At 45.1% G+C, this 14582-nt stretch overlaps 1 protein-coding gene across 1 annotated transcript in view; it reads left to right on the top strand.

The window, feature by feature from the left end:
* Window positions 1–14582, top strand: part of rasa3 (RAS p21 protein activator 3) — a 52491-nt gene that overhangs the window by 32362 nt on the left and 5547 nt on the right. Inside the window, 17 exon segments of the mRNA XM_061226351.1 lie at window positions 2821–2901; window positions 3030–3102; window positions 3923–3996; window positions 4204–4308; window positions 4815–4971; window positions 5419–5567; window positions 5737–5753; window positions 5756–5850; window positions 6408–6482; window positions 6725–6848; window positions 8227–8333; window positions 9183–9260; window positions 9743–9820; window positions 9973–10046; window positions 11864–11970; window positions 13423–13505; window positions 14372–14580. Of these exon segments, the coding sequence (XP_061082335.1) occupies window positions 2821–2901; window positions 3030–3102; window positions 3923–3996; window positions 4204–4308; window positions 4815–4971; window positions 5419–5567; window positions 5737–5753; window positions 5756–5850; window positions 6408–6482; window positions 6725–6848; window positions 8227–8333; window positions 9183–9260; window positions 9743–9820; window positions 9973–10046; window positions 11864–11970; window positions 13423–13505; window positions 14372–14580 (1686 nt within the window).

Genomic DNA, 14582 nt, shown 5'->3' with positions numbered 1-14582 from the left:
CATGAAAGCTATATAGTTGCCCTGTGGGAAAATGGTTCTTCATCACTGTGCTGTCTTGTAGTGAGACAAGATTTAAGTCATTAGATTAGAAATATTAGATTTAAGTTACCATTTGCTTGACAAGTGCATTGCCTCAGCCCCATAAAACAGTCTCACCTCATTGGCAATCTTTTTTATCTTATCTAGCAAAAAGTTAAAGTAATAGTAAAAGTAATAGAAATATGATATTAAGTCTAAATTTGAGGATGAAATAAGACTAAAATACTTTTGGCTGTCATTTATTGGCTTTTTACAGTGATGTGAAATAGATGATCTGGAGGTGTTGCAGTTCTTCCAGAAAGAGCTGATCATAAAAAGTGTACACAGAAAATACAGAAACGTGTGTGAGCACTTGTATTTGATGAACTGCACTGTTTAGATTTCCAACTTAAGGCACATGTGGGAAATGCTCACTGCCATAGCGTATGGTAAAAGAGGGCAGAATGCTGACAGGTTGGAGTAACAGTCCAATTCTGCTGAAAGGGGCAGAAGTCTTAGGCACCTGTGTAACATTCTGTACCGATAAGATTATTTCAAAAATAATTAAATGAAAGGTCCTAAATAAACATACTATACAAATTACATTACATTTTAGTAATTTGGCAGAATAGTTAAAAACTGAATCAAATCAATTTTGTGACCACCCTTTGGCGTCGAAACTGCATCACTTCTTTTGAGATAGCCAACGCTGTCCTTCAGTTCTATATGACAATCAGCAGGGAGGTTGTTCCAAGCATGTTGGAGAACTTGCCACAGTTCTTCTGCAGACTTTGGATGGCTCCTTGCTTCTGATCTCAGACAGCCTTGATCAAGTTTTTATGTAAAAAGTAGTCAGTTGCTTACATTAATATGTTATTAAATACTAAAATCTTTTGGAAAATGAATATTTGGAAATCTCAAAAGTGTTCTTTTGTACTAACACACAAAAAAAAAAAAAAAACTTCCATGACCTGTCTTAACAAGTATTTTAGTCTTATGTTAAGATTGATCTTATTTTGAACAGTTTGACTCTTTTCAAGATTTGTCAATGGGGTAAGAATGTTACTTTTCTTCAAGGAAACTTAAAACAAGATAATATTTTTACTTGAGAGAAAAAAATTAAAGTTATTTACAAGACTAAAACACAATACTTTTTTTGCAGTGTTCTCACTGGACCAGAGGAATTCTGTGGTCTCTGCATGAAGACCCAGGTCTTCAGCTCTGCTGATGGCACACAGCCCCAGGCTGATTTAGCTGTCTAACATGAGGTCACCTCTGAGTAGGCCAGGCAGGGTTATGTAAACAGGCTTACAGGGCAGGAAGTACTCAGAGGATCAGGCCAGCATTACAGATGCTTTAAATCCCTGTCATTATTATTATTAACCTCTGCACTGTGCTTTACTGTTCCTGTGAACCCCACCCCCCAGGAAGCCTAGGGGGGTCGGGAGTCACCCATCACTCCTGGATATAGGGGTGTGTCTCAAATGAAAAGGGGGGGGGGGGGTCACAGCACTAGAAAAAAAGAAAGCCTGTCTTAACAAGTGTTTTAGTCTTGGAATTAGACTGAAATACTTTTTCTTTCCTCTCAAGTAGAGAATATTAGCTTGTTTACTTTTAGTTACTTTGAAAGTGAAATTTTCTTACCCCATTGCCAAATCTTGAAATTTGTAAATGTCTCAACTTATTGGCAATCCTTTTTCCTTATTTAGCTAAACAAGTTATAGAAATAAGATTTTAAGTGTAAATATAAGACAAAAATACTTGTTAAGATTGACTTAACTTTTTGGTTTTTGCAGTGTACCGTTTCTATAACCCTGCACACTGCACAGGGGGGTTGTTACCCGACTCTCTCGGATAGAGGGGTGTGTCAGTGAAATGTAGAGGGGGGGTAGGGTCATATAATACCCCCCCAGAGTGGAAGAGATTGGCCTGATAGAGGGGTGGACTGAAGGTCAGGGAGTGGGGGTGGCACAGTGTTTCAGTTTGGGGTTCCTGCACGGCGTGAGGTTAGTAAAGTATGAAGAGTGTCCCCGGATGTTTTGTCTTCTTGAAAAGCGACACCAGCCTCCCTGAGGGGGTACGGGATGTGAACCAGCCGAGTGGACAGGGTTCAGGCACGGTCAGGGGCAGCCCTGGCAGCAGTTCAGTGTGACCCACCAGTCTCTGACACTCCAGAGGGATATCTTGGCTCTCCCACTGCATACTGGGACAGTGCAGAACTGTACGATGGTCAAGCTGGGTGGACACCCAATCAGAGATATTGAGGCAGTTAGCTAGAGAACTGCATGGTGGCAGTGTAGTATCATGGATCAGGGACTGGGCTTGTAAGAGGTGGTACAAAACTGCTCGTGACACACATCGAGAGGCTGCACTGCAAAAAAATGAAAAAATCTATCTCAATGAATATTTTAGTCTTATATTAAGACTTAAAATCTTAGAATTGCAACAATTCCCAATAGGGTGAGACAATTAGACTTGTCAAGCAACCAGTACCTTAAAACAAGGTAATATTTTCTACTTGAGTGCAAAAACAAGATTTTTTAAGTCTCATTCATTTTTATTATTGAGTCATGACTAAAACACTTCTTTCAACACTTTTTTTAGTGTGTATCCTTTGCACTCATGCAGCTTGCAGTATAAACAGCATATGGAATGGGCAGGAGGGATAGAAAATCAAAAGTGTCAAATGTCAGTGACCTCACCTTTCTATGTGCCTGCCTATCCTATTTCTCTATCCTTTGTGATGGACGGTAATTTGTGAGTTTTGACAGCGTGTGACTGTTTCTCACCTTCTCCCCGCAGAGTGCTAGAGTGCCAGGGGTTACCCATTGTGAATGGGCAGTGTGACCCTTACGCCACAGTCTCCCTGCTGGGACCCTCCAGGTCAGGATCCATTTCAGCATCCATACAATCTGAATACCTGTTCATACGCAAGTAAATCAGTGTCGGCCAGTCAGTCAGTCCGATGCCAAACTAATCCCCTACCCTCCCTCTCTTTCACTCTCTCTCAGGAATGAGGCTAAAAAGACCAAGGTGAAGAGGAAAACCAACAACCCCCAGTTTGAGGAAGTCTTCTATTTTGAGGTTTGGGTTTAAAATTATATACTATATGCTGGAAAGGAAATGGATTGCAGCAGTAAAAGACAGAAATACACTTTCACCTCGTAACAGCTTCCTGCTTCCTCAGATACACCCTCTCTCATACTCACTCACACACACATACACACCACAACACATGCACTAACACACAAGCGTATACTCAAATATAGTTCCTGAGGGGATTTTGACATAGAGCCCCTGTACTGCGTCTGTCAGGCTAGATGGCGCTATTTAGCACTGCCTTATCTGTCTGAAACACATGGGTGTGGGGTCAGCTAGTCCTCTGAGGGCGCAGTGGTATCAGAGACAGTTTCGGGGAGGGGGTGAGGGTGGGGGCAGCTGTCGGTTGAGTTGTTTTCTTGCTGTGGTTGTCTCTTTGGGTGTGTCACATTCTCGCTATCTGAACTTCCTGCCCATCTCAATATCAGCAGCATCAGCCCCAGATTTATCTGTGTGTGTGCGTGCGTATGTGTGTACTCGCATGTTTTTGTATACGTGGGTGTGTAGTATATCAAGTCTGAGCATGTATGTGTGAGACAAAAGACAGAAAGGATAGAGTTTATATCACCTTTCCCTTATGGAGATACGAAACCTTTAAATCTCAGAGCTCAGAGCTGTCACCGGTGTTGTGTATAAAGAATTCACAATCTCACACCCCCACACACTGTACATCCACAACCTCCGAGCTGTTTACATGAGCTGAGATCTCTTGCATGTGTTCAGCTGTGAACATGCTCATGTTTATGGGGAGCGGCTTTCTCCTCACTGCGTGAGTCACCTGACAGCCGCTTTGATCTCTGTGTAGGTGACAAGGCCCCTGAGCTACACCAGACGGCAGTTTGATGTAGAGGAGGAGGATGTGGACAAGTTGGCACTCAGGTATGTGTGTGTGTGTGTGTGTGTGTGTGTGTATGAGTGCGTTTGTGTGTGTATTTACAGGCTGGGCTTGTATATATATTTTGTGCCAGAGCTGTGTGCATCCATGTTCGGTGCTGGAGCTGTGTGTGTGTGTGTGTGTGTGTGTGTGCGTGCGTTCGTACAGGTGTGTATATGTTCTGTGCTGGGTCTGATATTTCGGTTCTGCAGGGTGGACCTGTGGAACGCCAGTAACCTGAAGTTTGGGGATGAGTTTCTGGGAGAGGTTCGGATCCCACTGAAGGTGCTGGGTCAGTCTGGCAGCCATGACGCATGGTGAGTGTGTAATGTCCCTGCTAGTGGTGAGAACATTGGTGAGTAATGTCCCTGCTAGTGAAAATTGGTGTGTATAGTCCCCGCTTGTGGAGCATGGTGAGTGTGTAATGTCCACACTAGTGAAGCATGGTGAGTGTGTAATGTCCCCACTAGTGAAGTATTGTGAGTGCGTAATGTCCCCAGTAGTTAAGCATGGTCAGTGTGTAATGTCCCCACTAGTGAAGCATGATGAGTACGTAATGTCCCCACTAGTGAAGTATTGTGAGTGTGTAATGTCCCCACTAGTGAAGCACGGTGTGTAATGTCCCCACTAGTGAAGCATGGTGAGTACGTAATGTCCCCACTAGTGAAGCATGGTGAGTACGTAATGTCCCCACTAGTGAAGCATGGTGAGTACGTAATGTCCCAGCTTGTGAAGCCTAGTAAGTGCGCAATGTCCTCACTAATTAATGAGCTGTAGCTCTGTCTGACCTCGCTGATGTGCTTTATCTCCCTGTGGCTCTCAGGTACTTCCTGCAGCCCAGGGATAACGGCAGTAAGTCAGTGAAACTGGATGAGCTGGGATCCCTGCGCCTCAACATTGTTTACACCGAAGACCACGTCTTCCCCTCCGAGTACTACAGCCCTCTGAGGGACCTGCTCCTCCGCTCAGCCAGTGTGGAGGTGTGTGTTTGTGTGAGAATCAGTATATTTGTGTGTGTCTGTGTATGAGTAAGAATTTCTGTGCATGTAAGAGATAATCTGTTTGTGTGAGAGAGTTAGAATCTGTGTGTGTGAGTTAGAATCTGTTTATTACTGTATGCATGTAGATGAGTAAGAATTGAGTGAGAATCACAGTATGGGGGCATGAGTAAGAATGTGTGTGTAAATGAGTGAGAATCAGTGTGTGTGTATTTGTTTGTTTGTTTGCCTGAGTGTTTACCTCTGTTTTAATCTGGGTGTCTCCATGGGTGGAGCTGGTGTTTTGAGTTGTTCGCTCAGCTCTGCATGACTTACAACCAGCCCTGTGTGCAAGCTGCCGGTATGTAATGTCCTGCTGTGGCTGTCCCGCTGAGGACATCCCGCTTCCCCCTGCGAGCCTGACGCTCCTGTCTCTCTCTTTCTCCCCAGCCTGTCTCCGCCTCGACCGCCAACATCCTCGGAGAGGTGTGCCGGGAGAAGCAGGAGGCCGCCATACCACTGGTCCGTCTTTTCCTGCACTATGGGAAAATTGTGCCTTTTCTGAGCGCCATTGCCAATGCGGAGGTCAACAGGACGCAGTGAGTGTCTGACTGCTTTTTGGAGGGTTGAGGGTGTCAGGTGGGAAGCTCAGCTGGCTTGTGTATTAGTGTTCAGCGAGTAACCAGCTATCATGTTTGACAGTCAACAGTTGACAGAGTTGCCAAGGAAAGAGCTCCCACACCTTACCACTTTGCTTTGCCTTCCCAGAGACCCCAACACCATTTTCCGGGGAACTCCCTGACGTCCAAATGCATCGATGAGACCATGAAGCTAGCGGGCATGCATTATCTACAGGTCACCCTCAAACCCATCATTGACGAGGTGAAGGCAGCTCCAAAAATTGGTTGCCTCTATCCCCATGTCCCATCACTGACTTCCACTACACATCACCTTGTTCCTGTCTACGCTCCCCTCCCATAATCCCTCTATCATTTCCGCTGTTGGACTAGAGCACTTCACATTTTTCACTCCCCAGTCATTCTCTTGTTGACTCGTAATTTTAGGTTACAGAATGGCATCCTTGTACTTTGCCAGTAACTGAATGACAGACCGGGGAGACTTAGCGGTGTCTGAGCTGTGCGAAACCTGCTGTAGCTTTAGCTCTTTCACTGCAAAAACCCCAAAATAAGTCTCAACTAGAATCTCAGACTTATATTGAGAGTTAGTATCTTTTTTCTTTTACTTTTTGGTGAAATAAGACAAAAATACTGGCAACGAGGACAGTTTGGTTTCATGATTTGCTAGTGAGTTAAAAATAAAATTCACATGTTGAGCAAACGGCAACTTGATTTTAAGGTGAAAAAAATATGATTTGAAGTCTCATAACCAGACTACATCACTTTATTGTGCTGTTGCAATGACCAGACCAATGTTCACAGATCTGTGCAGAACACAAGCCCTGTGAGATTGACCCAGTGAAGCTAAAGGAGTCGGAGAATCTGGAGACTAATAGGGTAAGATATGAGGCTTCCTTCAGCATGCCATTATATGCAACTTTATCCATCCTGTACAATTTGAGCCTTTCACTGTGCTGGCTGAGGTCCTGACCGATTACCATGGTGCCAGCTGAGGTTCTGACCAATCGCCATTGTGCCCGCTGAGGTTTTGACCAATCGCCACTGTGCTGGCTGAGGTTCTAGCCAATCATCACAGTGGTGGCTGAGGATTTGACAGGGACATGTGGTTCTGTTTCTAGGAGAATCTTCGGCAGTATGTGGATCGGATCTTTACTGTCATCACCAAGTCTGGCGTTAGCTGCCCCACTGTCATGTGTGACATCTTCTTCTCCCTGAGGGAGTCTGCTGCTACACGTTTCCAAGGTAACCAGCATACCCTGTTGCTATGGGAACTCCAGAGCCGTCCTGTCCTGGTATAGGTGGAGTGACAGAGATGTGTCTGCAGCGTCAGAAATGAGGCCACTATAATACTGAACCAAAAGGGCAGACAAAATTGTTTCAGTCATATGCAAACCCTTCATATTACTTCCAAGAACATCCATCCATCCATCCATCCATTATCTGAACCCGCTTATCCTGATCAGGGTCGCAGGGGGCTGGAGCCTATCCCAGCATTCATTGGGCGAAAGGCAGGAATACACCCTGGACAGGTCGCCAGTCCATCGCAGGGCACATGCACCATTCACTCACACACTCATGCCTACGGGCAATTTAGACTCTCCAATCGGCCTAACCTGCATGTCTTTGGACTGTGGGAGGAAACCGGAGTACCCACGCAGACACGGGGAGAACATGCAAACTCCGCACAGAGAGGCCCCGGCCGACGGGGATTCGAACCCAGGACCTCCTTGCTGTGAGGCGGCAGTGCTACCCACTGCACCATCCGTGCCGCCACTTCCAAGAACAGAGGAATGAAAACCTTTCATCCAACCGAGAACAAGACCAAATGTATTTTCCGATCCCAAAACTAAACAAAACTTTCAAGATTGAGTCCAGAAACTACAAATTAGTGGCTTCGGGGCTGATGCCAATAACAAGACTGTCTCTCAAAACTCCATCATTGGCAAATCCTGTCCCTTTACTTGACCTAAAAGTGAAGATTAGCTGTATATCCTCCTGCACTCCTTCAGTTTTAGATGTTTCTCCCCCTCCTCAGTCTGATCGCCTCTTCCTGTTTACTGTTGCTGTCCTTTCCAAGGGGTCAGTGCTGCAGAATCATAATGAATAGACTGCCATCTGCTGGCCAAACCCTATCACTGCATGTGCTAAAATGTACACCAGGGATTATCAAATCATCGCCATTGAGGGCTGGGAACTGCTGGTTTTCTACCCTCCCTTTACCTGGGATTTAGGTGTGAAGGCAGTTTGACCAATCAGTAGCACTAACTGTTCATCTTAATTTAATCTGAGCTGGATTTGGTTTCGAGGGCTAGTATTTGAGGTTCTCATATTTCATATTTCATATCTCATATCTCATATCTCATCGAACTGGTTGGTACCTTGCATGGCAGCCAATCGCCGTTGGAGTGTGAGTGTGTGTATGAATGGGTGAATGAGAAGCATCAATTGTACAGCGCTTTGGATAAAGGTGCTATATAAATGCCAACCATTTACATGGTTGTACATTCATATGGTGTAGATTTACGGTGCAATTGTGAGGGTTAGTTTGGATGTATCATGGTAGTTGCAGGAATTCAGATACCTGCAACTACCAGGATCTAAAATGTGTTTGTTCCAGCAGTTGATCAAGACGTCAGGTACACAGCTGTCAGCAGTTTCATCTTCCTGCGTTTCTTTGCCCCCGCGATCCTGTCACCTAATCTTTTCCACCTGAGACCACACCACCCAGTGAGTATACATCCTCATGAATCACACTCTCCAGTAGCCAAAGTGGGCTCACTCCAACTACTTATTGTATCCTTCCTAGTCTCCTCGTTCCTTGACTGACCCGGAAATTGTTTGATGACCACCGTCTTTAGGGACATTCCAACCCGTTAAATGCTCCTTAAAGGAGGTAGGAATGATGAGCTAGGAGGCTCTCGAAGGAGCATTAAGAAAAGAAACATAAGCACATCCTTGAAAGGAAGTATTGTGCACCCCATCTGCCATATCTGTAATTTACTAATACACATTTCCTGGATTCCTCCTTCCTCGCGTCCTTTCCTTGACTCCTCCAATCGATGGAGCTAAGAGCAAGGAAAGGACGTGAAGAAAGGAAGCAAGGAGGTAAAAATAAGTGATTGGAAAGAGCCCAGTGACTTCTCTCCCCATGCAACTTGATGACTACACACCCTGATAATTCTGTCCTCACATCACTTGGGAGGACAAGTAGTAAATTATACATATAAAGCCACCTGCTGTCTAAGTGCACTTTTTTTGCTGAGCTATCACCTTACTAATGAGGCTGAAAATAATTTCAGAAAATCCGCAAAATCTGCCTCAGGTGAGAGACTGACATAATGGGGCCAGAGCTTGTGTCAGTCATCTATCCAATTTGGTTCAGTGTACAGCACAACTGCCGTGGCCAACTATGTGGAGCTTTTGTTCTGAATACAGCACTGCCTCTCAGGCCATATTATTATTTCACTGTTCTGCAGCAGTGTGCTAGTTCAGAGTGAAGCAAAGTACACATGCGCCGCCTAAAGGAGATTTTGTGTGGGAGGGATTAAGTGAACTCACCTGTGCATCTCTCTACAGGATCCCTGTACCTCCCGAACCTTGACTCTCATCTCCAAGACCATACAGACCCTGGGGAGTCTCGCCAAATCTAAATCTGTGAGTCTGCAGCTGGTGTCATCTCCAGTTTTGAGATGCTTCTCTTAGCTTCGCGTTCAGATGGTGGAAATCCGAACGCTATAGGTCGGCCTCTAGCATAGTGGTTAGGGTACATGACTGGGACCCACAAGGTTGGTGGTTCGATCCCTACTGTTGCCACATTGAGATTCGCTCAGCCATTGGGCCCTTGAGCAAGGCCCTTAACCCTGCATTGCTCCAGGGGAGGATTGTCTCCTGCTTAGTCTAATCAACTGTACGTCACTCTGGATAAGAGTGTCTGCCAAATGCCATTAATGTAATGTAATGTAAATTAAAGAAACGGGTCACACCAGTGGTTCATCTCACACACCCAGGCACATGGCTCTGCTCTGCTGAGGAAATTGAGGCTTTTCTGTCTTTTTTGAAAGGGGGGGGTACCTTATTAACAGCTTTCTCTCACTGTCACTGTCTCTCTCTTGCTCTCCCTCTTTCTCACCCCACAGGCCAATTTCAAAGAGTCCTACATGGCAGCGTTTTATGACTACTTCAATGAGCAGAAATACGCAGATGCGGTGAAAAATGTGAGTGTTTCCCGTCTATGACACATCGGGATGAGCTGTTCTTCACTCTGGAGGCCGGTGCCTGTGGTTAGAAAGCTGACTTCTGAGCGGCCGGGGTGTGCAGACTGCTCTCTCTGTCCGAGCTGTAGTTCATGTCACGCCTCTCTCTTCAGTTCCTGGACCTGATCTCGTCCTCCGGGCGGTGGGACCAAAAGAGTATCGAGACGCCAATCATGCTGAAAGAAGGGTGAGACACAGATGACAAATGCATTACATTGCAGTCATTACTCTGAGTTAAGAGTTTTTTTTACTATGGTTTATCTGAGTAGGGACAGATGCAAACACATAGCACTAATTTTCACGACTTGTCCCATGGGAAAAAAGATAAACACAAGCAAGTGGAGATAAGATATATAATATATAATTAGTAGACAGTTTTAATAACTGCTTTAATAACAGAAGGGTAGTTTTTCTAGAAAAAGCCTGGCATTCAAGTAAGCAAATGTGGTAATGACAGCAGTGTTAAGCAGTGTCATGTTTTTTTATTTTGTATTAACAAGTGATGATGCCTACATGGTGAGAGGTGAGAGATCTTGTTGACTGAACCCCTGTGTTTCTTCTGCTGGCTGCAGGAGTGTAAAACTCACAGCTAAGACTTTTGATGGGAGGGGCTCCTGCAGGTGAGCTCCTGGCTCTGTCACCATGTGACCCTGCTGTGACCTGATCCCCCCCAATCCCTCCACTTCCCCACCCCCCTAACCCCGTACCTGTCCCCCACACACATAAATTCATGAAAACTTGAGGCTGACAGCACAGTTAGGCATGGCATGCTTCATACAGGTGGCCATCTTGGCTCCAATTCATATGCGTATCAAGGAAAGAGTGTCATTTGGAGACATTATTCCTGAAGAAAGCAGATGAAATGGTGGGGAAGAGAGGCCCCATTGCTTCTGCTCTGTGCAGTGAGGAGACAGAAGATCACAAGCCAATGTCCATTTGCTGCTTATTTTGCCAGAAATTAGAAGCTTACGGTTCATCATGTACATATAAGAAAATCATCTGTTGAATTCAGAAAGTAATAACTGAAGCCTGAACTCTACCTTCGTAATGTTTATGAGCTGAAGCAAAACTTTGCTCAACTAAAAATGATCTCCGTCATACAGTATGTGACACATTTTCCTGGCAAATCAGACCCAACGTACCCGCCCTGGAAACGGCCAATTATTCCTGCCAAAAAAGTCACATTTATTCTGATTAACTTTACATAGGTTCTCCTCTCACACCACTTTTTACAAGGCTGTCATTCTTACTAATGATACAGTGCGTCACTTTGGATAACTGGATCCATGTAATAAAAGCTAGTGGATCGCCCCAGCATTTGCCTAAATGGATATCTACCATCAGGGGGAAATATTCTTGGGAAAGCAGTGTATATTAAGATAAAGCTTCTGCCCAAACCTTTAAGTAAAATCTGTCTGTGCTCAGTAGGATTTTTCCTCCATTCCATGAAAGGATTTATTACTCAGCTACTTTTTTTTACGTCCAAAATATTTTACATCCCTAAAACACAGTGTGTTACATTAACTAAATTGACAGTGTAGGGTTTAGCAGCCAGAGTATATTTTACTCCTGTGTCCTCAGTACGGAGTTGTGTGTGACGTTGTGGCTCCCCGTGCGTACCCCTCCATAGTGTCCCTGCAGACTGCCACCTCCATCAGCACAGGGTCATGCAGACTCTTGAGTTCGCCTCAACGTGACCACAACCGGCCAAGCTGGTGACATCCAAAATGGGGCGAATGAGGTCGACCATAACTAAAAAATAAACCTCTGGTCCTGTTGTGGTCACACTGGGAAACCACAGCTTCCCGCTTCCTCCACAGTCCTATCCCAACAGTGTCATCAGTCCAGCCATGCTGCCGTGGCATACACGGTCAAGGTCATCCTCCGGCGATACGACCTGGTCACAATCCGTAAGATCCACAGTTTAACCATGAAGCAGCTGAATATCGACCGCTAACCTCTCTCCCTTCCACCCTCTCTGTGCCTCTTTTCCTCATCCTTCAGATTCATGATCAAAAGGGCTCAGGGGAGAAATCGCTTTGGACGTAAAAACTTCAAGAAGAGGTGGTTTCGTCTCACCAATCACGAGTTTACCTATCATAAAACCAAAGGTAACTCAAAAGGTTTGTTGGGACTCTTTTTAATCACCTTATCCATCCATTATGTCTTACTCCCTAATTTACAATGCGCTTTATTATATGAAGTCCTAGCAAGCAAGCTCTGATGTTGGTGTGTGGTTGTTGGGTAATGTAGTCTCAGTGGGCATGGCATGGTGTTGATGTGCAGTGGTTGGTTATTTGGCGCTTGTAGGCTAATGGGTGTCCAAGTGAGTGTTCTCTTGTGTAAGTGGGTGGTTGTTGGGCAATGTAGTCCAAGTGACAAGGCTGTTGTGCTGGTGCATAGATGTTGAGTAATGTCCCAGTGAGCAGGTTGTTCATTTTAGTGTGTGGTCGTTCAGTTATGTAGTTCCAATGAACAAGCTTTGGTGTTTCTGCAGTTTCTGGGAAACATAGTCCCAGTGAGCGACCTCTGATGTTGGTAAATGGTTGTTGGGAGTGGCTTCAGGGGCTGGCGACTGTACAGAAAGAACTGGTTCCAACTATAGCTTCACATGTGTTTGTGATTAACACTCCTGCTGGGAAACAGCCACTGGGCCCCCTTCTTAGCTGGTTTGAAGATGTGGAACAAACCCATGCACTGGAAAGTCAAATGGCCTATACTTACACAGGGTGAATCAGTAGGTACATGGCCTCAACTACAGAGTGACTGCACAGCGCTCACCCTTCAACAGCAGGACATACAGGGATCTCAAAGCAATTCAAAGACCTGGGAGAGGTAGCCAACGCGTCTAGGCCCTGGGCCAGTTAGTGCAGTGTACCAGCTAGGGGAGTTGTGCTGTGTGACACTTATCTCCTGCGTCCACACAGCAGCACTGCAGAAACCAAAGAGATACAAATCTCAGAAAGCATTTTAGTCTCACAGTATATTTAGACTTAAAATCTTATTTTTGCGAAAAAAGACAAAAAGATTGCCAATGAAGTGAGACAGTTTTACTCACTTCAAGATTTGCCTGTGGGGTAATGGAATTTCACTTCACAAGCAAAACAACTTACAACAAGCTCTCATTTTCTACTTGAGAGAAAAAATATAAGATTTAAAGTCTAAACACTTACTAAGACAGACTTGTTTTGCAGTGAGGAGAAGAAATTCAGGTCTGCAGGGGTTTAACATCCTCTTCACACTCAAAGCTACCCTCAGCATCACCCCCCCCCCCCCCCCCCCTTATATAAGCTACCCCCTGCATCCCCCTCCCTCAAAGCCGAGCATCCTCCTCTCCTTAAAGGGGCTTAAAGCCGGCTCTTCAGAATACTGGCAGGAAAACATAATCCAGTGTTTGATCACCCCATGTTGATCCTGACTGATGTTGATTGAGACTGTGGTATATACGCAAAACCTCCATCCCTACTTTAGACTGGCATGCATCACCACTAGCCTTAGATGTGCCTTAGGGTTGAATGTGTCCAACACAGCCCCATTTAGTGTGTGTAACACTGTGTTTGCAGGTGAGGCAGCTCTCTGCAGCATCCCCATTGAGAACATCCTGGCAGTGGAGCGACTGGAGGAGGAGTCTTTCAAGATGAAAAATGTAAGAACACACTCTCAGTGCAGAGACCCAAGCGTCCTTCGTAAACATAGGCAGTAACAGTCCCCTCAGGCCACAGTAGTTAGGAGGCCGTTTTGGGCGCAGCCACGCTCAGGGAAACGCTGGAAATATTTACTGTATCATCCAGGGATTTTAAGTTCACTACATTTAGAGAACATTTTGCCTACTTTTTCATCCAGTGTATCCATTTATATACCCAATGGTGAACTGTTTCCGACAGGGCCTTTACAAAGACACGGGTCCAACATGGCAACCCCTGCTCACAAAGACACTGTCAATACAGCCATTTTCAATCTGCTCTTGATCAAACACAGGAATCCCTAGTCATAAAAACAGAGTCAACACAGTAACCCTCCTTAACAGTCACATACCAGAATGTTTCAAGCCTGACTCACTGAAAGCAGAAATCCACAAGGCCTGCTGACTAGGCTCAGACAATAACTCATTGTAACAGATGGCATGAATCACCCCTTTATTAGATAATTTACAGTGAGGTCTGTAAGTGTTCGGACAGTGTTTTACACCAGATGGATGCAAATTAATGTGTAGCTTTTATTTGACATTGAGTGCCCTTTAAAATTGTCTCACTATCCAAATATTGAGAACCTGTCCGAAAAATGTCAATATCTCAATAATTATATTATATTGTTTATTTTTAAAAAGTGTTTTTTGTGCATTGCCTGTCAGGGGTGCCAATAATTCTGGAGCCCCACTGTATAAGGTGTTTTCATATCGACATCCTCATTGCTTTGTCATTATGTGTTCTAGACCAGTATTTATAGACAGGTCTGTTTTTCTGGTCCAGTCCTTCACATGTGATTGGTAATTTTGTATTTTCTTCCCTGTAGATGTTCCAGGTAATCCAGCCAGAGAGAGTGCTCTACATCCAGGCCAATAACTGCGTGGAGGCACGTGACTGGATCGACATCCTTACCAAAGTCAGCCAGTGCAACCGCAAACGCTTGAGCACCTACCATCCCTCGGCCTACCTCAACAGTCACTGGCTGTGCTGCAAGCTCTCGGCCGACACTGCCCCTGGCTGCACACCCTGCACAGGGT

The sequence above is a fragment of the Conger conger genome, chromosome 17, assembly GCF_963514075.1.
Source record: "Conger conger chromosome 17, fConCon1.1, whole genome shotgun sequence".
NCBI classification, from domain to species: Eukaryota; Metazoa; Chordata; class Actinopteri; order Anguilliformes; family Congridae; genus Conger; species Conger conger.
Note: the sequence above shows the minus strand (reverse complement) of the source record. Positions and strands in the feature narration are given on the sequence as shown.